The sequence below is a fragment of the Geotrypetes seraphini genome, chromosome 15, assembly GCF_902459505.1.
Source record: "Geotrypetes seraphini chromosome 15, aGeoSer1.1, whole genome shotgun sequence".
Classification (NCBI taxonomy): Eukaryota; Metazoa; Chordata; class Amphibia; order Gymnophiona; family Dermophiidae; genus Geotrypetes; species Geotrypetes seraphini.
Window position 1 is genome coordinate 6,923,514 of NC_047098.1, and position 25,643 is coordinate 6,949,156.

General features: G+C 41.8%; 1 protein-coding gene across 1 annotated transcript; it reads left to right on the forward strand.

The window, feature by feature from the left end:
• Positions 1–18,802, forward strand: MICOS10 (mitochondrial contact site and cristae organizing system subunit 10). The gene is made up of 4 exons (XM_033921304.1): positions 1–155; positions 12,525–12,572; positions 15,656–15,765; positions 18,549–18,802. The coding sequence occupies exons 1-4, from the start codon at positions 92–94 to the stop codon at positions 18,552–18,554; spliced, it is 228 nt and encodes a 75-aa protein (XP_033777195.1). The 5' UTR covers positions 1–91; the 3' UTR covers positions 18,555–18,802.
• Positions 18,803–25,643: the final 6,841 nt, after the last annotated feature.

Here is a 25,643-nt window from a genome sequence, read left to right on the forward strand (position 1 = left end):
GCCTTCTCTCGCGATACTTGGAAAGTCCTCCTCCTCCTCCGGCAGGAGCTCTCGCGAGACGGCTGGGGCGGTCGGCGGCGCGTGAGGCAGGATGTCGGAGAACGAGCTCGGCCAGAAGTGCGACCGGTGTATGGCTGACACGGTCGTAAAATTAGGTAAGGGGGGGGGGCGGTCGGTCGGTTGGTTGGTCCCGGAGGGGAGGACGACCCGCTTCGCTCCTGGTCGAAGGCGGCTCGACCTCTGGCCCAGTGGCCTCTGGGAAGGTGAAACAACGGCTCTAACAGGTTTCTCCTGCGCCGAGTGGGCGGAGTCCGGACGCGACTTGGCGTCGTTACGTACACGGAAGTGGAAAGATGAATGGCTTATGGTCAAACAGTTGTTATTTTTTTTAGTTCAGGCTTAGTAAACAAACAAATATCAACCCATATATTTATGCTTACAATAGGAAAATATTAACAAATCAATATCTTAATCCCAACCCTCTCTCCCTTGCATTTGTCATATATACTATCACAGGTACTAAAGCAATAGTCTCAAACTCGCGGTCTAAGGGGCCACATGGTGCTATTTTGAGGCCCTCAGTATGTTTTATCATAATCACAAAAGTAAAATAAAACAGTTTCTTGATCACATGTCTCTTTAGCTATAAATGACAATATTATTATTAAGACTTAGGCAAAAGGAAAGATTTATAAACTATGAAGAGTTTTACCAAATGCAAAATGGTCATTTCTTTAATAAGACATTAACTATTTTTTTATGAGGCCCTCCAAGTACCGACAAATCCAAAATGTGGCCCTGCAAAGGGTTGGAGTTTGAGACCACTGCTCTAAAGAGCTCCACACATCCTTAAATGAGGCCATACTGCCATACTTTTTCAGCCAACTTAGCTTCATATCTGCAAAAGAGACATATTGTCTTCCACCAAAAATGATAATTTAGAAGTGTAAAGTCTTTTCCAGCTCTTAACTATTGCAGTGCCACTCCAGTCAGTATCAAAAACAGTTTATTTTTACTTGCTGTCATCAAACAACTTTTATTGATGAAAGGAGAGAGCAGGTACATAACATAAAATAAAAAAACAAACATAGTACAAGAACAACAACACTTGAGGAGTGGTGCCAGCTAGGACCTGGGTTCGGTGGAAGGGTTCTTTTGATAGCCTGTGAGGACTGTCATGCCTAATAGGCCATTGTGGAGCTTGCAGGAGTTGTTGGCTGAGTACTGCTGCCAGTTCTATTGCTCTGTCTGTGATGGGTTAGAACATATCAGCCCCGGTGTCCTGCAGAGCTGTTTGGTGGGGTGGGGAGTAGGATACTCTAGACCTGATCAAGCTGCCCTTGGGCATGCCACGTCTAGTAAGAATGGTGGCCAAGATTATCAAGGTGGTTGAGGAGGAGATGGATCATACAACCACTCCTTTCACTCACTCCCAAGGAACCCCGCAGACCACTATGGACTGTGTAAAGCAGATTCTGGCATGAGGAGCCTACTCAGGCCGTGTATTAGAGGATACTATCACTATTGCTTGAAACTGAATGCATTTCACATTGAATAGAGATTATATGCTTCTGAGAAGTGATTAACCCAGGTGCCAATATTGGCATCCAAACAAATTGCTAAACACTCCAGCTTGAAAATTAGTGAAGTTTACTGGGTATAGACTGAAATTGAAGAATCTATTTCACTTTACTAGATTGTAAGATTAGGCAAATGAGCTTTCTTGTACAATCTCTCTGGAAGCTGAACTGAAGGGTTCTTGTATGTCTGGTAGCTTCTGCTACAAGTTTACTAAAACTTGATCCCTCCCCTTTGGGCTACCTGCCCAAGATCATCCTGTTATGTTCAGTTTTGTACCTGCAGCTTCTCTTGGAGTGATAGTGTCTGAGAATCTGAAGGTGCATAAACTGTGTGACAAGGCAGTTGACTGTAGCCAAAAGGATGATAGGCTATATAGAGAAAGGCATAACCAGTAGAAGAAAGAATGTGTTGATGCCCCTATACAGGTCATTGGTGAGGCCCCACTTGGAGTATTGTGTTCAGTTTTGGAGACCATATCTGGTGAAGACTTGAAGCGGTCCAGCGAAAGGTGACAAAGATGCTAGGAGGTTTGAGCCAAAAGACATACAAGAAGAGACTGGGAGATCTGAATATGTATACTCTAGAGGACAGGAGGGACAGGGGAGAAATGATACAAGCATTTAAATACTTAAAAGGTAATATAGAACCAAATATTTTCAGGAGAAAGGAAAATGATAAAACAAGAAGACATAAATTGAGGTTGCAGGGTAGTAGACTTAGGAGTAATATTAGAACAATTATTTTTCACGGAGAGGGTGGTGGATGCCTGGAATGCCCTCCTGAGGGAGGTGATGGAGAAGAAAACGGTGACAGAATTGAAGTGAGCTTTGACGGCAACTCCAGTAGTTGGAACCTAAGAACTGTATCGGGCAGACTATGGCCCAGAATTTTCAATGAACAAAGACAATTGAACTTAATCATGGATTTGTAATTTATGTACCTATTGTGCAGACTGAATGGACCATTCAGATCTTTATCTCCTATCATTTACTATGTTACTACTTTGATCTGTCCAACTAACTGGATCATTTTTGAGAGAGTTTATGGATAATTTTGGTGTTATAATCTGTTTGGGTTGGCTATTTTCTTCAAGGCAAGATAAACTGTTCACTCTAAATTAGGGTGTCAAACTCAATCACTGAGTCCCGGTCCAGGGGATTTATAATTTTTAAACCTATCAATCTACCTTCATACCTCATCTAGACTGACCGTCAACTCAGTCAGTTTCCCGTCTTCGTTTCCTGTGTACAGCCTGTCGGCTTCCGGTATGTTGTGAATATCCTCTTCGGTAAATACAGATGCATAAAATGTGTTCAGTTTGTCGGCGATGGCTTCGTCTTCCTTTAGCACTCCCTTTATTCCATAGTCATCCAACGGCCCCACTGCTTCCTTCGCGGTTCGTTTCCTCTTAATATATCGAAAGAACGGCTTGAAATTTTTCACCACTTTGGCTATTTTTTTGTCGTATTCTTACCGCCTTATGGCATCTGCTTTGATGTTGCTTGTGCTTTTTCCAGTTTCCATCCGTTTTTGACCTTTTGCATTTCTTAAATGAAGCCTTCTTGTCTCTGATCGCTTCTTTCACCGCTACAGTGAGCCACGTTGGTTCCTTGTTCTTTTTCCTCTTGGATCCCTTGTTGATACGTAGTATATATAGATTTTTCGCCTCGGTGACCGTATCCTTTAAAAGGGACCATGATTGTTCCATCGTTTTTACAGTACTTATCCTCTTCTTAATTTTCTTCCCCACCATGAGTCTCATCCCTTTGTAATTTCCTTTTCGGAAGTTCAATGCCATGGCTGTCATCTTGGCTCCTGGTAGGCAAGTCACCAGCCGATCCTGTCTTCCTCCTGCTATGTAGCTGTCAACTTGTCTGATGATGGAGTCCCCCACGACGATTGCTCTCCTCTATCTTCTCATGTCTCTCTGACCGCAGGTCTGTGTCCACGGTATATGTCCATCTCTCCAGCCGTAGGTCTGTGTCCTCTGTGCACCTCCATTTTCCCTCATCCTGGCATTGGCTTGCACTGGACTCGTCTTCCTGAGGGTTCTTCCGCTGTTTCCAGGTCTCGCTGCTGTATTACCCATTTCTTCCTTGTGGTTGTCCTCAAGGTGGTCCTCCCTCACTGTAGGTGTATCCACTGTGGGTGATTTTTCACGGCCTCCCTGTATGCCTCCTCAATGAACTTCTCTAACTCCCGAACTTGTTCCTCAATTGTTTCCTCCATGTTGAAGTTTTCTACCTCTCTGTCCTCCTCCTTCTCTGCTTGAAGTGCTTCTAGTTCCAGTATTCTGCCTTCCAGGAATCTGACTTACTTCTTCAGGCCCTCCAGTTCCTTGCATCGAGTGCATACATAAGACCGCCTTCCATATGGCAAACGGTGCAGAAAACTGGGTAGCTCAACATCCTGCTTCTGTCTGCTGCTTCCATTGCTGTCCACTTTCCGGTCTGCTGTCTGAAGTGGCTTCTCCTTGTGTAGGATTCTGTGTAGTGTCCTTGTTGCATGTGTGTTCTCTGCTGCGGTTGCTCTCTGCTCTCCTTTGTAATGACTCATCCCTTCTTAAGGCCCTTTGCAGAGGCACTCTTGCTAAGGCGAGCATCTTTAATGCTCGCCTTCGACACGCACTGAACCTGCCTATCCCCGCCCCCATAATAGTACTAATTGTAACACCATTTTTTCCATTCATTTTTATATATACACACACAATATAATCTTATTAGCAACACATAATGGTTAACCACAAAATTAAACTACACAAAGCACACTGTATGCTTCTCAACATTCATTCCTACCTTCAGAACACAGATAACCTATGCAAATAAGGGACCAAAAACTAAAATATATACAAATGAAACCCTAAGATTCAAAACTCTGCATGCAGTACAACCCCAGAGAAAAAGAAACAAATATATTTCTTCCTGAACAGTGCAAAATATAGGCAGGAGATGAAAATTCTCAAATTGACATAATTCAATCACTAAATTGAAAATAAAATAATTCCCCCTACCTTTGTTGTCTCCATCCCTCCATGCTGTGCCTCAACTAGGTGCCTCCCTCAGGCGGGTGTCTTACCTTCTGGCCGGCTCCCGCCTAGCCATTTTATGTGGCCTGCAGTGCGATGCGCGTTTTCATTGCCGCCCCCGGTATTATTTTCTGGCCAGCTCCCTCTTCCTCATTGCCACAGTGTGCACAAAGCCAGGGGCGACGGCTCCTCGCTCGTCCTGCGCCTCATCTGGAAGCCTTCCCTCTGAAGTTGTGACGTCTGAGAGAAGGCTTCCGGTTCAGGCGCAAGATGCGCATAAGAGCTGCCGGCCTCGGCTTTGTGCGGCAGTGAGGAAGAGGGAGCCGGCCAGAAGATAGCACCAGGGGCAGCATCGCACCTCGGGCCACATAAAACAGCCAGGCCCACGGGCCTTGAGTTTGACACCTGTGTTCTAAATCCTTACATTGGGTAGGTTCTCCTCTCCTTATTTGGGAATTAAGTAGCATTTTTCATGGTTTTGTTTCCCAGTCCCAGGGATTATGGTAGACCATAGAGAGTCCCACCTTCTTGAGGTAATGCATTATTGCCATTAGCTGGTAATTGGAAGAAGAGTTATATTGTGTAATTGCCCGTACTCCATAATGCTGCCATCTAGTCCCTGTGAAAGTCATCTGGTTAAAGCAGTAATGATAGATGAAGTGCTGAAGAGGCTGTTTTTCCACTTAAATGTTTAAAACTGTCACAGGGAAGGTGAAAAATGCTTTGAACTCTTTCATGTGGCCCCTACCTTCAAGGAGTCTGTTGTGCAAACCTCCTCCCCCTCCCATTCATCCAGGGCTGAAAAAGCCATCTTATTTTTTCATGTTGGCTTATTTTTATTGTAAGATAAACCTTTCATGTTTTATTGTTAAAGTAAAAGCTTAGCCTGGAGGTGCCGATCTTTAGTGAAAACAGCTGTAGAGCTAGCATGCCCTGATCAAGTGGCGGGCCCTTTTGAGGTAACATGTTACCTTTTAAAAAGAAATTAAGCATGTAAGAACTTGAACCTGTAAAAGCCATCAGTCTGCTAGAGTGGTTCTTATCTTTTTATAGGAAAATCGTGTATACATAAAGCAGACCTTTTTTTTTCTTCTGTTTTTGTATAAAAGCATATGGCTGTCTTCTTAGAGAATGGTGCAGAGTTAAGCATATAAACTTTCATAAGCATGACTAAAGCTGGGAAAATTCCCCAAGAGTCAGGGCATATACACTTGGGCCTCCTTTTACAAAGACGTATTAGGGCCTTAATGCTCGGAATAACGCACGCTAAAATGCCGTGCATGCTAGCCGCTACCGCCTCCTCTTGAGCTTGTCTGCGGTGTTCTTTGCTCACATGTTTAAATACAACAGACTATTTTCAGTCCAATTCTTTATATGTGAGTTTGCAAACCATTGGACCCCTGAGGAAGGCGTGTTCGCCGAAACACGGACCGTGTAGGGTCCGGTTGGATTTTTACCACTGTATTTTTTATCATTGTACTTTTTTCATTGAATTTTCATGTTTTTATATGTCGGTGTATAATAAATTATCTCCAGAACATCTCTATCCACAGGTTTGGTTTTTTTATTATTTTCTACTGTAGATCATTGGGTCTCCCCATTTCTCTTTGTTACAGATGAACAAAGCTACCCCTCGCTGGCCACTTTTCATTTAGACTGGTTTTAGCCAGTCTAAATGAAATATTTATTCTGCAGCCAATGCACATAGGCTTTCAGCTGCTGCTTTACCATGCATGGAAGCAGTGACCGAAAGTCTTAAGCTAATGAGCTTGTTGGTATTAAAACGATCTTATTAAGAGATTCCATGCAATGCACAAAATAATGGGCCACACAACTCCTCTGCCAATTTAGCTGTCTGTAGTGCCCCTTGCCTTTACTTTCCTGTCAGCACTGACAGGAACCTAAAGCACACCACCCAAAAATAAAATATCTGGTTAAACCGCTGGTGGTCCAGTGGATCTCCATCCCAACCCCAAAACCCATTATCTACCCCCCATCATAAAGGGTCTTTGGGGACTGTAAGGCTTTTCCAATGTATTATGACATTTAGGACTTGATCTCAGTGGAATGGAATTCTCCAGATTCAGGACTTAAAGTAGTGAGGGCCATAGTGTACCTCAGTTCCATGGTGCCTGTGGATTCTCTAGTTATGACAATGATAAAGGAGACAACCCTCTGGTGAAGGGTGGTATTGCTGTGAGGGATATACAGGACAAGAGAATTAAGCATGCCCTGTTTGTGGTGGCCTTGTTTAGTTTTCAAGCAGCAGTGTGTAGTACCTTTGTTGTAATGGCATGATTAAAATGGCAGGAGATGATACGGTATATAAATCTAAGGATTAGATTAGATTGGTGGTCCCAGACTTCCTGATTTGTCTGGTAGATGTCTGCTACAACAAGGTCCAGTATTCATGGAGGATCTTGGCCATTGAACAGTCTAGGTTGAGGCATGTGGGAAATCCGAGTCCGCCAGAGCACGTTACAGGGCTTCAAAGAAGGTTTGGATAGGTTCCTAGAAGATAAGGGAATTGAGGGGTACAGATAGGAGTAGAGGTAGGTTATAGATATAGAAATAGTCAGGGACCACTGCAACAGGTAATAGGCCTGATGGGCCGCCGCGGGAGCGGACCGCTGGGCAGGATGGACCTCTGGTCTGACCCAGCGGAGGCAACTTCTTATGTTCTTATGTCATTGCTTCTTTACTGCAGGTGAGAAGGAGTTAGGCTTCAACAGAGTCTGGAGGACATTTGAAGGTTGCAAGGAGTTGCTCATTAATTTATTCAATTTTCTATACCATTCTCCCAAGGAAGTTCAGAATGGTTTACATGAATTTATTCAGGTAATGAAATCTTTTTTCCTGTCATTCCCGGCAGGCTCACAATCTATCTAATGTACTGCTGTAGCTTTAACCACTGCGCCATACTCTCCCCATCTTCCTTGATTACCCACATCTTTGCATTTCTCCAGTCAGTTCTGAAGAAAGGCTTGTATTGGGTTCTCTGAAGGTGCAGATAGCAGCCTTGGCATGTTTGAGGTCATTTGCAAAATTCATCCCTGGTGGTGCACCCAGGCATTGTCAGGTTCCTTTAGGGGGCTGGCCGCCCTTTCAGCTGGTTTGACTAAAATGGAATCTCTGCTTGGTCTTCCAAGTGTTTCATGCTTCTCTTTTCAAGCCTCTAAAAATAGTCCACACTGAAAGACCCTCATGCTGAAAACAATATTTGGTTTTGGTTGCTATTACTAGCTTCAGGCCTTATCGTATCAAGATCTACCTCCATTAAATGGAGAAATGGACGGTTCCTTCTTTTCTGTCTAAGGTGGTATCGGTGTTTATTAATCAGTCTGTAGAACTTCCTTTCTTAAAGAGACCTGTAAGTTCTTTTTAAAACTTTTGAATGTGCATGAGTTCTTGTTCAATATCTAGAGTCTTGAATGTCAAACAGGCTTTTTCATACTTATCAGGAAGAGTCCATAATTGTGTTATGGCTAAAAAAGGTTATGGTTTTGGTTTATATCCTGATGTGAAATCAGCCGTCCTCATTCTTGTGAGCTCATTCGAGGAGGTGTATGGCTTCTTTCTGGGCACAACCCTTTCTTCTTTATCTGGAGGATATTTGCAAGGTGGCAGCCTTGTCGACCCTGCATATTTTTTCTATTCGTTATAGGGTAGATATTATAGCGCTTTTGGTGCTTTGGTTCTGAAGGAAGAAGTGCTGGAATCCTAGCTCTTTCTGGATTGCTTTGGACATCCCACAAGTTCTAGAATAGTGGGAAGTGACAATATGGAAGGAGAAATTAGGTCTTACCTGAATTTTCTTTTCATTAGTCCTTCTTGCTGTTTCAGAAGCCCACCCATATAGATATGAGAGTTGGTCAGTTAGAGTTCAGAATTTGCAGCTGTTCCTTTTTTAGTTTGTTCACTTGCTGGATCACAGTTGCCAGAGGAGTTACTAATTGTGGCTGTTTACTTAAGTTTACAGTGTTTATGGCTGTTGTGTTTGAGTCTTTCTATCCTTTCTGCTTTTCTATGTAAATACTGAAGAGCTAGGCTCTCTCGCAGGGAATATGTGGCATAGCTCAGGTCTCTATTTTCTATCTCCATCTGCTGGTGACATAGCTATCCCAAAAGTCCTGGAATAGTGGGAAGTAGAGAATGACATGGGGACAAATTTTTCCCCGTCCCTGCGAGAACTCATTTTACTGTCCGATCCCCGTAAGTTCCTTTCCTGTCCCTGCCCCATTCCTGCAAGCTTCGTCCTCATCTGAACAAGCCTCAAACACTTTTAAATCATAAATGTTCAAGGCTTGTGCAGTTAAGCCACAGCTTATAGGAATGGGACAGCGACAAAACTCGCAGGAATGGGAAATTGAGTTCCTACGGAGACAAATTTGTCCTCTTGTCATTCTCTAGTGGGAAGGACTCATGGAAAGAAAATGATCAGGTAAGACCTTTTTTTTTTTCCCTTGTTCTCTGTGTAACTTTTCATTGGGTTTTGATCTGACAATTGTATAATCAATATGCAGAAATAAAAAGGCAGTAAACAAAAATGTATAAAGTGATACTTTTAAGTAAGATTAACAATACATTTCTTGGATAGGTTTTGGGAGTTACTCCTTTGAAGTCCAAAATGTTTTTTAAAATCTGATGAAGGGAGTTGAACTCGAAATCTAAGTACAAAATATATTGCTAGTCCTACACAAAAGACTCCTTTTACGAAGGTGCGCTAGCGGTTTTATCGCACGCACTGGATTAGCGCGCGCTAGCCGAAAATCTACCACCTCCCAAGATCCCCCCCCCCTTTTCCACAGCATTTCTCTATTTAAAAATGAGAACTGATCCAACTGGCTGTAACTTCAGAATAAAAGCTTAAACAGTATATTGGTAAATTTATCGTTTTATACAGGTCACCCTCCGTATTAATGGGGGTTAGGGGCGCAGCCCTCTGGCAAATACCATAAATTTGCGAATAACTGTTGCCCCCTCACGAACACATTCTTTCTCACTTCTACTGCTGTTGCTCCTTGAGGACACAGAGCACGAGTCCGGCCGTAAGGAGAGGGGTCCGGCACCCCTTCCTCTCCCTGCAGCTCCCGAGCTGACTTACCTTCTTCTGACTGACAGATTCAAATGCTCCACTACTGGACGAGTGGCTTGGATTAGAGTGACAAAAAATCTGTTTCTTCAAATGGACTTTGTACAGGTACCTAACTTCTTACTAACTGAACCTGACCTCAATAAAAAGAAACCAGATCAGGAGCCACACAGTAACATAAACCAGGACTGGCTATTGCTGTCAAGATACCTCAGTTCCAGGACACTCGCAAATAACCAAGTCACTAATGCCGAACCTGCGAATATGGAGGGAGACCTGTAATTTATATATAATTTTTTTCTAGATTTAATGTACTGGTAGATATGTTGTACTAGTATTTTACATTTAGAACAAAAAAATGTAAAGCCTAATACCAGTTGGAGCTGGAGTCAGTTGGTTAGTAGAACAATAGATGAGTCGGAGCCAAAGGTTTGGTGTACCGACTCCATAGCCTTGGATCCATCGTGGTGAATTAGTAAAAGATCTAAGTTGGAAAGCCAATGACATTTAACATCAATTTGGTAGTTAAGATCTAGAGTTTCCTTAGCTTGGACTTCACTTCTAATCCTTAAGATTAACCCACAGATTATTCAGAATATGTCATGAGAGAGAGATGCCTGCCCTAGTCCTCCATTGTGTGCAGATCCCTCTCGTGCCCATTCATTAGTGATATCCTGAAAATCTAACCTATTGGTGGCTTTTGAGAATTGGGAATGAAGATCCGGGCCTTAGAGATGCGCGGATGTGTCTCTCCTCCTTCTATCTGCAGTTCAGGTTTGTATAGAGGAGCAAGCGAAGCAAAATGATAAAGCCGTACAGCTGCACATGGCAAGAAAGTTGAATGGGAACAAATTATGGTTCAGAGGTCAAGCAGTTTGTCTGCTTTATGAAATCTTGCAGATAATAATTATCCCTAATAGAATAAACTTTCTGCCGAGATGAGTCCTTCCAGCTGTGCTAGCAAGAAAAATGAATGGACCGAAGCACCATTTAATCCATTTTGTTTTGAACTATAGTACAGAAGGTGGCCTCACATGTCTGATGAGTTCTAAGGTTGTTTTCACCTGTATGTGGTTTTAATAACATAGTCAGTTATCAACCAAGCTGTTTCTGAATTGGGGGTGACTTGTCTTTTTTAGCAGTTTAAACCCCATTGTGAAGATAGTATAATTTAGTGACTCAAGTACACAGTTGTGGAACTTGCAAAGAAGTTTTGAATTTTTATCCTCCCGGCTGTGCCAAGTAATGTTCTAAAAGTACACAATGCAATTAATGACCCCTTATTAAGGGCATAAGATTTCAGGCCCAGCTATACTAGAAACCAATTTTACCCTCCCACATGGAAGGAGGAAAATTCAGACAGCTTTTTCTGGCACACCATAATGCTTTTGCCCTAATGCTTCTAAAGGGCAGTTAGGTACCACCGAGTTTCCCATCCCTGCACTAGGCTATGCCTCAGACTTGTGCAGTGTTAAAAAGAAGCAAGTGCTTCAGTAAAGGGCAGTGCAAAACAAGGGACCCAAGTTTAAATCCCACTTTAGCAGGTCTGCCATGATGCCAGGTTGTTGAATCCCTTAGTCATTCTAGAACATTGTAAGGCTTGAATTTAAGTTTGCAGTGGTCCTTCCACCCTCCCCTTTTCTACTTCATACTGTTACAAGGATAGTAGGTACCTTGGGCCACATTTTCCTCCTCCTGCCCAGCACAGAAATGGCACTTTGGTATCTCCCTCCCCCAGTTTAGATTGCAGCGCTCTGATTAGAGCGTCAGAGCAAATGAATCATGGCCTGAAGAGCTAACATGCAGGAATCAAATTGGATAGTTGAATGGGACAGAAAGGAGTTTAGGGTTTCGGAGGGGTGTAGACTATGTGTAAGTGTATCCTAGCTTCCTTTTTTGTGCTCCCCCCTACTTTGCCAGCACTACTCCAGAAAGATTCCTTAAAAATGATCTGGATACATCATTGTTGGAAAATGACTTTATGAAATCCAAATGTATATTTACTATTCAGATATATAGAAATTTTTTGCATAGAATTTCAGGACTGTGGTTATGAGCGTTTTTGGTCTGGGAGAAGGGAAAGCTATAGCATTTGGTGGGTACTTACACCTGCTTCATGGCCCTGGTGAGCCACTTATTACTGCATGTGAGTTATATTCATATTGTCTGTTTCCCTTGAACTACTGTAATTTAATATTTTAATATGCTGTACATCGCTTAGAATGTGGAATAAGCGATTAATCAAATACTTAATAAACTTGGAAACTTGGCATTATATGATTAGCTTTCAAAATCCTACATGGGATCCTCCCTCCATGTATCCCTCTTTCTTGGAATTCCTCAAACCCTAATACGACCAGATCCACCCACAAATTAAAACTATCCTTCCCCTCATTAAGAGGCATTTCCCATAAAGGAAAACTAGGGACCTCCCTTCCCTTCAGAATCACCGAGCTCTGGAACAAGCTTTCCTCCCCTCTTCGGAACCTGAGCTCTCTCCAACTTTTCCGCAAACATCCGAAGACCTGGCTATTCTCAAAAATCTGATACTTATTCCATCTCCGACATTCTAAGCTCTCTAAAAACTCTCCATACCTGGACCTCTAACCCTTCATTGCAGTTCCTTTCTATCCCTTCTCCTGTAAACCTCTACCTTTCATTGTAGTTCCTTTCTATCCCATCTTCTGTAAACCGTGCCAAGCTCTACGAATGTGGAGATGATGCGGTATACAAACCTAAGATTTAGTTTAGTTTAATTATTGCATCATCACTGATTTTGCTTCTGTGGTGTTCTAACACTTTTTGCATTGGTTTTTTTTCTTTCAGGTGCTGGGTTGGGCTTAGGAATAGTTTTCTCAGTCATGTTCTTCAAAAGTAAGTACAGCACAACATATGACTCCCTTCCACTCCTGAATTTTGGATATGCTTAATCTGTGAGGGTTCTTCAAAAAGTTTCCGCACTTTCATATTTTTGCAGGAAATGGTTGGGGCAGGAGAAGTGGTAAGAGGGTGTGTTAGGACGCTGGGAAAAATGTATCACAGAACAGGGTGATTATGTAGAAAAGTCATGCAATTTGTTAAAAAAAATACGTGTGGAAACATTTTTGAAGATCCCTCGAATATTAATCACCCAGTTACTTTTCCCTTACTGGTTTTAGCCAGATTTCTATAATATTTTGAGAGCATTTCATTTAGAAACATAGAAACATGATGGCAGATAAAGGCCAAATGGCCCATCTAGTCTGCCCATCCGAAGTAACCATTATCTCTTTCTCTGAGAGATCCCACATGCCTATCTCTTGACCACGTGTAGGGTCTTGAATACTTTTCCAGACCAACAAGTACAAAGTAGTGTGGCTTTATTCTTCTTGAATGTATGTAAACAAAGGAGGGAAGTCTGAGAGCCAGGGGAGGCGGTTTAAATCTCATTTAGCCCTTCATTCCATCAGATAAAAACTCAGATTGAGTTCCCTCCAGGGACAGAAAAATACCTACTGTACCCAAATGTATAGGCAGTCCCTGGTTTAAGAACACTCGACTTGCATCAAACTCGTACTTACTATCCAGGGTACTGCCTCTCCCTTCCTGTGTCAACGCACCCCTTCTTCCTACCTTCCTGTCCCAACGTGACCCACCTCTTCCCTTCCATGTCCCAATGCGCCCATGGTCTTGCAAAACTTGTGCATTTGGCCTGCTGACTCAGAAGCCGCATGCACAAGCTTTGCAAGACCAGGGGACCACATGCTGGAGCCACCGCTTGCTGCTTTGTCAACAGAAGTGCGGCTGGAATGAAATGCATTGGGACAGGAAGGGAGGAAGAGGGACTGCATTGGCATAGGAAGGGAGAAGCAGGGTCGCGTTGGGACACAAAAACGAGGGAGGGGCCACAATCCTCGGACAAAGGATGGAAGAAAGGAGGGAGGGAACATGAACAGAATGAATGAGGGAGGAGAGCATGAACTTGGGACATAGGATGGAGGAATTGAGGGAAAGAGATGCTGAGGTGGGGAGGGAATAGAAAGGGAGAATTGTTGGATATGGGTGTCTGAATGAGAGAGAGATGGTGCACACGGGGAAGAAAGCAGGTGAATGGTTGGGCATAGGGAGGGAGAAAGAAATATTGGACATGGTAGTGGGAGAAGCATGGGGAAGAGAGAGATGAGAGGGAGAAATGTTGCATGTGGTGGTGGAGAGGGAACAGTGGGACTGATGAAGAACAGAAATAAGTGTAAGCCTATCTTTTCTTTCTATTTAAACTACAGTACTTTATTTTGAGGACTGTTTCTTTAATGTTTTTTTTTTTTTTTTAATTCTTTATTCATTTTATAATTCACAACAAGTGTACAGTAAATATCAAACAATTAGAATACAATATCACTTGAAAATCTACCATATCATACAACAAAAAGATATAACCCCCCACCCCCTCCCACTTCCATATACAACAAAAAATATACCACATGAATATAATATCTTATCATTCATATATATTATTAATAGAAATCCAACCCCCCCCCCCCCCCCCGATCCACATGTAAGAATTAAAATTGGGAAAAGTGTAAATTATTCATTAGAATAATTTAAAAATGGCCCCTTAAATTTCTTTAATGTTTTTATAGACTATACAGGATCCGAGTTACATGTAAATTCAACTTAAGAACTGTTTAAAAAACGGAACTCTTTCTTAACCCGGGGACTGCCTGTATAGCACTTTGATGGCTTACAGGCAGTATATAAGTGAATTACATTTTTTTTTAAATCCCTGTATATAAAACACATGATTGGGTTTCTTTTACTAGCTTTTGAGAGAGACCTTTCTATTCATCAGAATGAGCAGTTCGGAGCAAGAGAAACAGACTATCTACACACCACCACGTGAATGCAAAAGGAAGGGGGGTTGAATTCTTACCACATCATCCATACCACCACTGTACCATAATTACATTTCTCAGAGCAACTTCTCCTCTCTTCACTTGAGGAACGGAGGGTTTACTTCTGAAAGCTAGTCACAAAGAGGAACATTTCTGTGAGGAGAGCAGTACCTTATGGCAGTTAATTCTATACATGTAAGCCTGCCTGCTGTTTTCAAGAGACATTCGCACTGGGAGTCTCCAGCCCACTTTGCTCTTGGAGCGTTTTCTCACTGTGTTAAAATGTTAGAAGCAGGGAACCTCGTTTGTTCACTAATCATGAGAGGCTTCAATTTTGATTCCACTACTACTAATCATTTCTACAGCTCTAGCAGATGTAGGCAGCATTGTATACATTATATGCAGGTACTACTGGTCGACGGTGGCTGTGGGAGGTTCTGCCAATCCCTTTGAGAGGGCTCGGGTCTCATTCCAAATGCTTTCCATAGATGCTCCCCTATGGATTTCAAGCTTCTAAGAAATTCTTCCTGGAGATCCTTGTACTAATGTTATTTTCTGAAAAATGTCCTAATCGTCGTAGGCTCTGTTTGGGTTGAAAAGTCTATGATTTATAGTGTCATAAATGTATATTGTATATAGTAACAGAGCTTCTGCTGTAGAACTATTTTTCAGTCACTGCTTAAAAATAGTTGAAACCGGTCTAGAGATATCTCTGACTGTTTATTGTGATGCCATACTTTTATTTGTCTGGTATTTGAAATATTTGCGCCTTTGCAGTGTTGGTTCTGGCATAAATAGATGTGTGCAATTAATCTGAGTCCAAATCCCTGCAGTATAAGTATTGAAGATATATTGGCCTAACCATAGGAAATTTGGTACCTCTAGCATGAGCATTGTGTACATATAGCTAGAATAGAGCATGCTATTTATTTAATTCGTTCTCTTATCTCATCCTCCCCAAAGAGCTTAGAACAGGTTACAGGTTAAAATACATAATATACAGTTAGCAGGTTACAATTTGCCATAGTTATAATATAAGTTGTTTTGGGGTTTTTTTAGTAACTCTTCCTTTTCTTCTGTTCCCAGGGAGGATGTGGCCCATCACATTTGGCGGTGGACTGGGTTTAGGCATGGCAATATCAAACTGTCAGAATGATTTGAGGGCACATTACATGCTCCAAGGAAAATTTGTTAAAGTAAGCATTGGTTTCTTGTTCCTAAGCATTTATTGATATCTGCTGTTTATAAAGGGTACAGAGGCATACAGTGGAGCATTGTTCCCTCGAATTTGAGCAGGAGTCCTCCACCTACAGTCCTACCAGTAGGGGGCACTGTTTCACTATCGCATGTTCTATAGAGAGGGACAGGCAAGCTCTGCAGGACTCCAGAGAACCTGTCTGTCCCTAGTAATTGAAAACACAGTATTGAAGCTCCACTCCCAACTGGCAGCAGTGCATTTGGAGCTCAGCTTAGAGCAGTGTCCCACAAACATTTTTACTCGGCAGCACAGTAAACTCCAGGCTGGAGGGCACCCGGAAATGCGCGGACGTCGAGGTGATGATGATGTCACACACACACGTGTGATGTCATCACATTAACATCTAAGCATGTGCGAAGGCCCTGAACCGCTAGTGGGGGGATGCTAGAGCAGGAGGGGCACCGGTGAGGAGAAGAGGCGTGGGCAATGTGCTGGCACCTCTTCTCGCCAGCATCTCATGGCACACAGTTTGCAATACACTGACTTAGAGGGAACAGTGCAGTGGAGGTCTTCCTCTTATGCATGTCACTCTCTTTAACCAAAGACCTGAAGCTAGGCATGAAAATCCTATTTGAAAATGTTAATAAGGTTGTTTAGTTAATTAAACAGATAAGTACAAATCAGCTGCCAATTGCTGATGACTTTGCTTTTGCAAATACATTTTCAAAATCATGAGGTACCTGATAGGATTGTACACTGGAGATGGTAAAAGTCAGGAAAGATAATTGAATTCAGTGGTGTCTTAGTGTAGACAAAACTTGTCTTTATAGGTTGCCTCACCCAGAGACTGGGCTGACTCAATAGCTCAGCTGGTAAGTTCTGTGCATGATCATGTGGAAGATTTCCCAGGTTGAGACTTTTCTTCCATGGGCTGGCTGGAGAAACTAAGAGTAAGTGAGGACTACGGAGTTATACCCTGTGCTTGACCAGGTGTAGTTCTGAGACTGGAACCCTAGGAGCAGCCATGGTCAGCAGAGCAGAGAGCTAGGCCGGGGACCAAAAACACCATCTGCAGATTGTTCCAGGGAGCATCACAGTTTATATTGGTGATGTCGCTGGCAGAATTCAGTTTTCTCTTCCTTTACCTGCTGGCAGGAAGAGATAACGCCTATTAGTGTAGAATGGTAGAGCTAATGCTAAGAAAGATTAAAGATTGCAAGGCAAGCTAGTCTATACCGTAGTCGCCTAGCTGAATATATTTTCTGGGAGAGCAGGAGTGGTGATATTAAATAACAGGAGATTCCAAGATAGGGCAGGTATAACCAAGCTGGTGTCTAGTTTCATGAGCCTAACTAGTAGTCCTCTGCCCTCTCCAAAAAGAAGAATCTACCATAATCATGGGCTGTGTTTGTGTGGTTTGGAAAGCCCATCTGATTACGAGATATGTGCCTTCATGTACATGAATAGCTTTGCATAGTTCTTATTCTTGCAGATGCTGCTTATTTGTTTTTAAATTAAACTGGGAATAAGAGAGCCTAGGACAAGTGCTGAGGATTCTAACAATGAGAAAGGAAAAAGACATAATTGAAGATTAAAGTCTGTGGCATAAAGCATGTGGAATAACCAAGAAAAGATTCTGGAGAATGTTTCACCAAGGCAGGATGCTCTGAAGAATGGGATAGGGGAAATGGAGTGTGAGGATGCATTTGAGAAATAGGCCTGAAGAGAGACTTGAGACAATCTCAAGGAACTGAATTTTTTTACAGACCACTAAGATATTTGAACTAAAGCTAGAGTATAAGAATAGCGTTACTAGGTCAGAGCAATGGTCCATCTAACCCAGTATCCCGTCTTCACAGAGGCCAATCCAAGTTACAAGGACCTGGCAAAAATCCAAATAGTAGCAGCATTCCATGACACCGATCCATGGCAAGCAGTGGCTTCCCCCATGTCTGTCTCAATAGCAGACTATGGACTTTTCCTCCAGAAACTTATCCAAACCTTTTTAAAACTAGCTAGAAGAAAAGACTTAACAGAACAAGAAGTCAAAATACAGCCCCTTAACCACCTAAGCAGATTGGAAACTACCAGTGTATTAATTATTCAAATCAGGAATACAGTTAGAACTAAGTCTTCAGATAAAGCTGTGCATTTTGTCCTTTGTAACTTCTTCTTTGTGAAATCGCATCTTCCATCATTCTTTTTGGTTCTGTTTTTCCCTGTGCTGAGTGAACAAGCCCTGAGCATCCGAGGTTTGCCTTTTCTTCATATTGCACGCCATTGACAGCCTCTTGGAAAGTGCAACAAAGACTGTATGCATGATGGGGAAGGATGGAGGGATGAGAAAACGTCACCTAGTGTCTAATAACAGGCCTTCCTGGCTATAGAAACAAGAACAAAGTGCTTATGTGGAAACTGTAATACTGTGTTCTTTCAAAGGGTATTTAAATAACATTTTCTTGGAGATATATTTAGGATGGGGGTATGAGGAAGGAGTTTTGATCAGAAAAGAAACTGTCCATCTTGACAGCACAAGAGTTGCAAGAGTTATTAAAGAAGAAACATTTCTGTGGGCTTTATTGGCCTTGTCTTTGTTCTCAACTTATGTTGAAAACTTCAATGTCATTATGATAAGTATTTTAACATTCTCTACATGAACATTTCATGATAGTGTACAGTTTAAAACAGTAAATTAATACTTCTGTTGGATGGCGTTGAATTGACCGTCCTTGTATGTTCGGCTCTTCTAAGTTACTGATAACGATTATTTCTGTCTTTCAGGACTGATCCTGCAGGAGATGTCACCTGTTCACTCTCAGTGGAGATGTGGAATTTGAATTATTTTATTTATTTCTTTAGAATACCAAGTTCCCTAAGAAGTAAGCTCACATTCCTCTGAACTGATAACATTTTTTGGGAGTTCTTCTTCCTTTTAACATGTTGGCCAAGATTAGAAGGCAGCCTTGTATTTCATTTTTGGGGAGATGGATGTTGTCTAGAATCTGAAACAGAATAATAAACAAGAAAAAAATGGATTTGCATAGTGTCTTGTTTTACTGTTTTCTGTGTGAGATATGGCTGGGGGGTGGGGGGAGAATGAAGGAAAGGACAAATGTGAGAAGCCAGCAGTTGAAGCCACCTGCTTGGAAGCACTGGGAAAGTAACTGTCATACCATATGCATTGTGTTTGTCCACACTCCGGACACTGAGTTTTTATGGGGCTCTTGCCATCACCTTAAACGTGACAGCATGAAGCTTGCTGCATTTTGATGCTGTTGCTTGAGGACCAGACTTGGTCTGTGGGACGGGGGAGTGTGGTTAAGCAGCAAAGGCATGTTGAGGTTTTAACCAATTTTTTTTTTTTTTGGGGGGGGTGAACAGATCTGATTTTAAGGCCTGCTGTTGTACAAAGATATACCAGAGGTATGTGAAGTCCATAAGTAGAGAAAGAGGTGGGGACAAATTTGTCCCTATCCCCGCGAGTTTTGTCACTGTCTCTGCCCCATTCCTGTAAGCTCTGCCTTAACTGCACAAGCCTCGAATACTTATGATTTTAAAGTGTTTGAGGCTTGTGCAGATGAGGAAAGAGCTTGCAGGAATGGGGCAGGGACAGGAAAAGAACTCACGGAGACAGGAAATGATTTCCTGTGGGGTCAGAGAAAAATTTGTCCCCCGTGTCTTTCTCTAGTCATAAGCACACTTCCTATCTTATTTGAGGCAGTTATGGCCTGCAGCAACACCTTGTAGAGGTATTCATGATTTGGGGAATATTTTATAGGGCTAACATAGTGTATGTATAAAAAGACCAAAATGGTGAATACATTCATCACATAAGGTAGATGTGCATATCAATTCCCATAAGGAAAACAAGCATGAGCTGCATTCTCCCTCATCTTGTACTTGACCTCTGAACACTTTTCCTTTCAGTGTCCAATGTATCTTTTCCAAGCATGAGAAATCTGTTAAAGATGACCTTCACCAGCTATCTTGATAGGCCGTTTCATACTTGTCATTTTTTAACCAAGCTTTTTACAAGAGCAGTATGTAAGTCCAACAGCCATACCCCATTCTGTGTTCCATTATCCCTGCATAATGATCCCCACAACCATCAAGGTCATAAGAATAGCCTAACTGGGTCAGATCAATAGCCAATCCAGGTCACCAGTACCTGGCAAAAACCCAAAGAGTAGCAACATTCCATGCCACCGATCCAGGGCAAGCAGTGGCTTTCCCCATGTCTGTCTCAATAACAGACTCCAGGAAATTGTCCAAACCTTTCTTAAAACCAGCTACGCTATCTGCTCTTACCAGAGAGACAGGTGTTTAAATCTGGTCTCTCCATGCCCACTTCCCTCATTACCTCATCCCTCCAGATAGGTCACCACAGTCATTTGTGCTTTTGATCAGTGCAACTTAAAGGTTGTCTGGGTTCTGAGACCTCCTGGTTTATCCTCCTCTTTTTTTTAATAAACTTCTGTATTTTTCTTGTCCAAAAATTATCTTGTGGTTTTGAGGTAGTGATGTTAAAACTGGAGAAGGAGTGGTGTCTGATATTAGAACAGGAAGGAGACAATTCATATCTTATTCTTTTCTAACATGGCCTTAGTTAGCTGTCCCGAAGTGTGCAGGGTTTTTTAAGGCTGAAAAGGGGAGGATGTAGCTTTCTACTTCAAGATCTACCCAGTGAAGTTCTTTGCCAGTCCATATTTTTCAAAACACTTGTATGTGCGGCTTTTCACTCAGAGGGTGGTGGACACCTGGAACACGTTTCCAAATGAGGTAATAGGACAGAGTACAATACTGGGTTTCAAAAAGGGATTGGATGACTTCCTGGAAGCGAAGGGGATTGCAGGGTATAGATAGAAGGTTACTTTACAGGACATAAGCGAAAAGCGTATGAGAGTTTTAGGGTAGGAACACTATCAGGTCTGACCCAACAGAGGCAATTCTTATGTTCTTATGTTCTTCAGCTGAATGAAAATAATCACCTGCTCTGAATGTAAACCTATGGTACAGAAAGCTAAAACGTGTTAAAACAAATGACAGAACTGTAGTCGGAGCATATCTTATGTGTCACAAGAAATGCCAGGCAACTGGTTTGGAAAGAAACCATTTTGTATACTGATGGTGTGTTTGCTCACTTCTTATAGGCCTCTGGAAATAGCTGCATTGAGCTTTTCATTCTTTCTCCTGTTGCATCCTTTGAACTGTGTTTGTGCTACCAACATATACAAATGTAAAAAACAAAGCAAAAAATTATAGACTCGGTATTCTGAAAATAGAGCACACATCACCACAGACCAGAATAAGAGAGAGGTCAACTGATTATCCAGTCTGCCTATTTGTATTCTCTTTTCTGTTTGAACATGTCCCCCATTGAATACAACCAACAAAAGAGGCAAGTGAGATGTCATAAGAACATAAGAATAGCCTTACTGGGTCCATCAAGCCCAATAGCCCGTTCTCCAGGTCACTAGTACCTGGCCAAAACCCAAAGAGTAGCAACATTCCATGCGGAATCCACATAGAATGGCAAGATTCCATATAGAATCCCAAATATTAGCAACATTCCATGTTACTGATCCAGGGCAAGCAGTGGCTTCCCCCATGTCTTTCTCAATAACAGACTATGAACGTTTCCTCCAGGAACTTGTCCAAACTTTTTTTTTTCTTTTTAAATAATTTATATTCCGCATATCCTACAATTCTATGCTGATTACAAATTACTCAGGTACTCAAGCATTTTCCCCTAACTGTCCCGGTGGGCTCCCACTCTATCTAATGTACCTGGGGCAATGGGGATTAAGTGACTTGCCCGGGGTCACAAGGAGCAGTGCAGGATTTGAACCCACAGCCTAAGGTTGCCGAGGCTGTAGCTCTAACCACTTCACCACACACTCCCAAACTTTTCTTAAAACCAGCTATGCTATCTGCTCTTACCACAACCTCTGGCAATGCAATCCAGAGCAAAAACGTTACATTTATTATAGTCAAGTCCACATGTTAAGATATGTCCAATAAAATCCAGATTGGGAGACAAAACTTTCCAATGCAGTCCCATATTTTTTTTTTTTACTAGGATCCCAGTTTCGACTGCCTTAGTCAGGGACTAACAACATAAATTAAAACCTATACATGAAATATCTAAACATTTAAAAAATTAATAAGACAAAAAATAATTTTTTAAAAAATACAAAATTAAAATACATTGTAAATAATAAAAATTGCGTTATATGGGCGGGCGGGAGGGGTAAAAACGATTGCTTATGTATTTCTGCAAGATGAATGTGCTTTTCTTGAATTGTTATATGTACATCTTATTTATTGCACTGTTGATAGTTGGAAAATCAAAGAATATTAAAAAAAATAATAAAAATCATAAAACCAAACGTAGAATTAAAATACATTGAAAAGGATAAAAAAATCTCATGAAACCAAATATAAAAACATGAAGAAACCTAATTGGGACAAAAACAATGATAATTGGGATGATAACAATACTCATCATAATTGTAGATCATAACTTCGATACTGTATAGAGCACCTGATTTGTGCAATATAGATTAAACGCTTGGTTGGATAGGTGGAATGTGTATGCCCCCAATCAAGTGACTATGGGTTCCTTTTACTAAGCCGCATTAAGACATTAATGCACGAAATAGCGTGCACTAAAAACGCTAACGTAGCTTAGTAAAAGGAGCCCTATATCTGGATTTTATTGGACATATCTTAACCTGTTTACTTGACTAAGGGCTCCTTTTACTAAGGAGCGTTAGGGCCTTAACACGCGGAATAGCACGTGCTAGACCTTAATGCCAGCATTGAGCTGGCGTTATTCTAGAAGCGTACCACGTGATTTAGCGCTCACCTTCGTAAAAGGAGCCCGGAGGAAGTGGTCGGGCAGAGTACGCTACGGGGATTCAAAGAGGGATTGGATGGATTCCTGAAGGATAGGGGGATTGAGAGCTACAGATAAGGGTAGATAAGAGTATGGAAAGAGTATAGATAAAAACAAGGGGGCTATAGGGCTAAATCAAGATAACATGACAGGTCATGGACCTGATGGGCCGCCGCGGGTGCGGACTGCTGGGCGCGATGGACCTCTGGTCTGACCCAGTGGAGGCAAATTCTTATGTTCTTAAGTGTAACTGTATTGGTGGTTTAGGCATCTCACTTGGCTCTTTAGTTGAATTCATTTTCAGTCAAGGCAAGCCTTTGTCTTCTTTCTCTTTCTTCCCCATTGGATTGGAAATCTTTTCAGATATGCTTTCTTTTCAAGCCACAATGGGAATTGTCAGTGACATGTTTTAATGGGAATTGGGGGTGGGGAAAAGCCTGAAGTATGGGCCATGTCATTAGTAGGGTGCCCTATTGATATTGTCTCCAAAATGAAAAAAGGAAAAATCCTGTAAATGACATGGGAAACTAAATAAATTGAAATTTTTGACCTGCAAATCCACAACCTTCAGGAAAAATAAAAGTATTCTCTCACATTCCTTTTCCAGTTCCCTCCCTTCAGCTTTGATAGCCCTCATCGAGCTTTTCATTTTATAAGAAATAGTTCCCTCCCTTCAGCTTTGATAGCCCTCATCGAGCTTTTCATTTTATAAGAAATGCTGCTTTTGGATTCCTTACCTGCTAGACCTTGTAGAGAGGTGATATAATGATCACCTACAAGTGATCAAAGGGGTTTTTTTTCTCCCTTAATTGAATGGTATATTAGTGTCGCAGAAAATCCTGAAACTAACGAATGCCTTTCCCAAGGGGGAGGTGGATATGAAAACGGTGACGGAAGTAAAAAAAAAAAAAAAAAAAAAAAAGCATGGGATGAACACAGAGGATCTCTAATTAGAAAATGAATGGAATAAAACTAACTTAAGGCCAGGAGTCTTGCGCAATCTGTCCAGTGATTTGATTTTGGATAGACTGGGGGAAGGTTTTGATGGAAGCTCCAGTGCCAGGAATGGTTAGGATAGGCTGGAGTGAGCTTCAACAGCAATTCCGGTAGTGGGAACCTAATGACGATACCGGGCAGACTTTTAAGATCTATTGGCCAGAAATATCAAAGACAATTTAAACATGAATGTATGATGAGTGAGAATGTTGGGTAGACTGGATGGACCGTTCAGGTAGTAGAGTCCTGCCACCTTTATATCTAAAGCAGTACTAGATTTGTACAGGACTATGTGGAACAGGCTGTCACAGTTCTCCTTCAAGCTGGTTGTACTACTAGTCTAGGAATTGGGAGCACAGATTGGTTCCAGACTCCAGTCTCTTGCTTTGCAGCTTTGAGCTAACCACTGGGCCGAAAAGCCATTGACTCAAGTTTCTTTTCTGCACAGAGGCAGGGCTGACCCAACCATGAGGCAGGATTAGGGAGTCTGCAAAACAATCTAGATTTCCACAGCAACCCAGCCTCCAGGGAGGTGGTAGACTTCATGACTGGGGAGGCAGCAACGTCAACCAGTTATTTTAGGGCTCCTAATGTGCTTGCAACGGCTTGGAACAGAACATTGCATTATTTAGGCTGTAATTGGGCTCTGGAAAAGAATAGGGTTGGCTGCTGCATATCTGGCATCTGAACTTTTCTAATGCTCTCTAGATTCTGTCAGAAAGCTTTTAGAAGAGTTTCTCTTGAGAAGGGAAAAGATTGCCCAAAAGCATATCATGTAAAAACGAATCTTCTTAATTTTCCCTTTTTGAGACTCTCGGTATTTTACATATATTTGCACAATTGTATAGAAGACAAGTATACCAGAGTGAAATTTTACATTTTAATGGCCATTTATTTTGGCTTTTCCTTGCACCCTTTTCAATCTAAAGCTTGGCTTTGTATACCAAGTCATCATTCTAAGAAAGCTTGACTCGGTTTACACTAGTTAACAAATAAAAACCATAAAAAATAAAAGCTAAATTTCAGGGAAATTAATTTCCAAAGTGTTTAGCAAATATAGTGGTTTTTAAAGATTTACGAAAAAATTGAAATGAACCAGGACTCCTTAAAAGAAATGGAAGATCGTTCCAAAGTTGAGAAAACTTAAAAATCAAAGACTGACTAAAAATCTTGACTCCTGGACTCTGGAGCAGTCACAGTCTAATTTTTGTACATTTGCTTGCTCTGTAAACTGATCCTGCGTATCTTCTGGTGGCTGTCTCCTTTTCTCATTGCAGAACAGTCTCTCTTATCTCTGTGATATGCCACATTTTAGAGCAATTGATGGGTTAAGGTGGGAACACGTGGATGATCCTGAACCAAGAATGGTGTGGTGTCCCAGAAGTATGCTTCAGTGCCCACACATAAATATATGTGCTTTCGGAAGATGCTACGATTGACCACAAACCATCTATATTTTGAAATCATTTAGGTGAAAAGCTTTGGTTTTGTAAGTATTATGTTGACTTTACTGTCTGTATTTACAGTCTTTGAGAAACCTCTCAGGATATAGGGCAAACCCATTTTTCATGGGTCATCTGTCTGGGCCAAGCATTCTTTTTATGCCAAGCCTCTTAGCCAAAACCTTCCTATCCGAGTGTTTACATCTGAAGTGCTTGATGCCTCCAGGTCTGGGGAAATTTGTTTTTTTTCTTGCATTCTAGCATCAGTAGCCAAAGACGAGAACTTAGCTGCTAATATGCAGAATCATTCATGTCCCCAGATTTGATGCTGAGGGGCTCTGCTCTTTTTAAATCTACTAAAAGCCATGTCTGCTATCTGGACCTCATGCAACTGTTATGTGTAAGAGAAACTGTAAGAAGATTTTCAAAAGGAAATTTCCTAGGGAAACTGGCAGGGAGCTTGGGCAATAAAAGGAGCTATGGATTTGGCACCTGCTTGAGAGAAGGTGCAAAGTGCTGATCTTAAGTATGGGCAAAGAT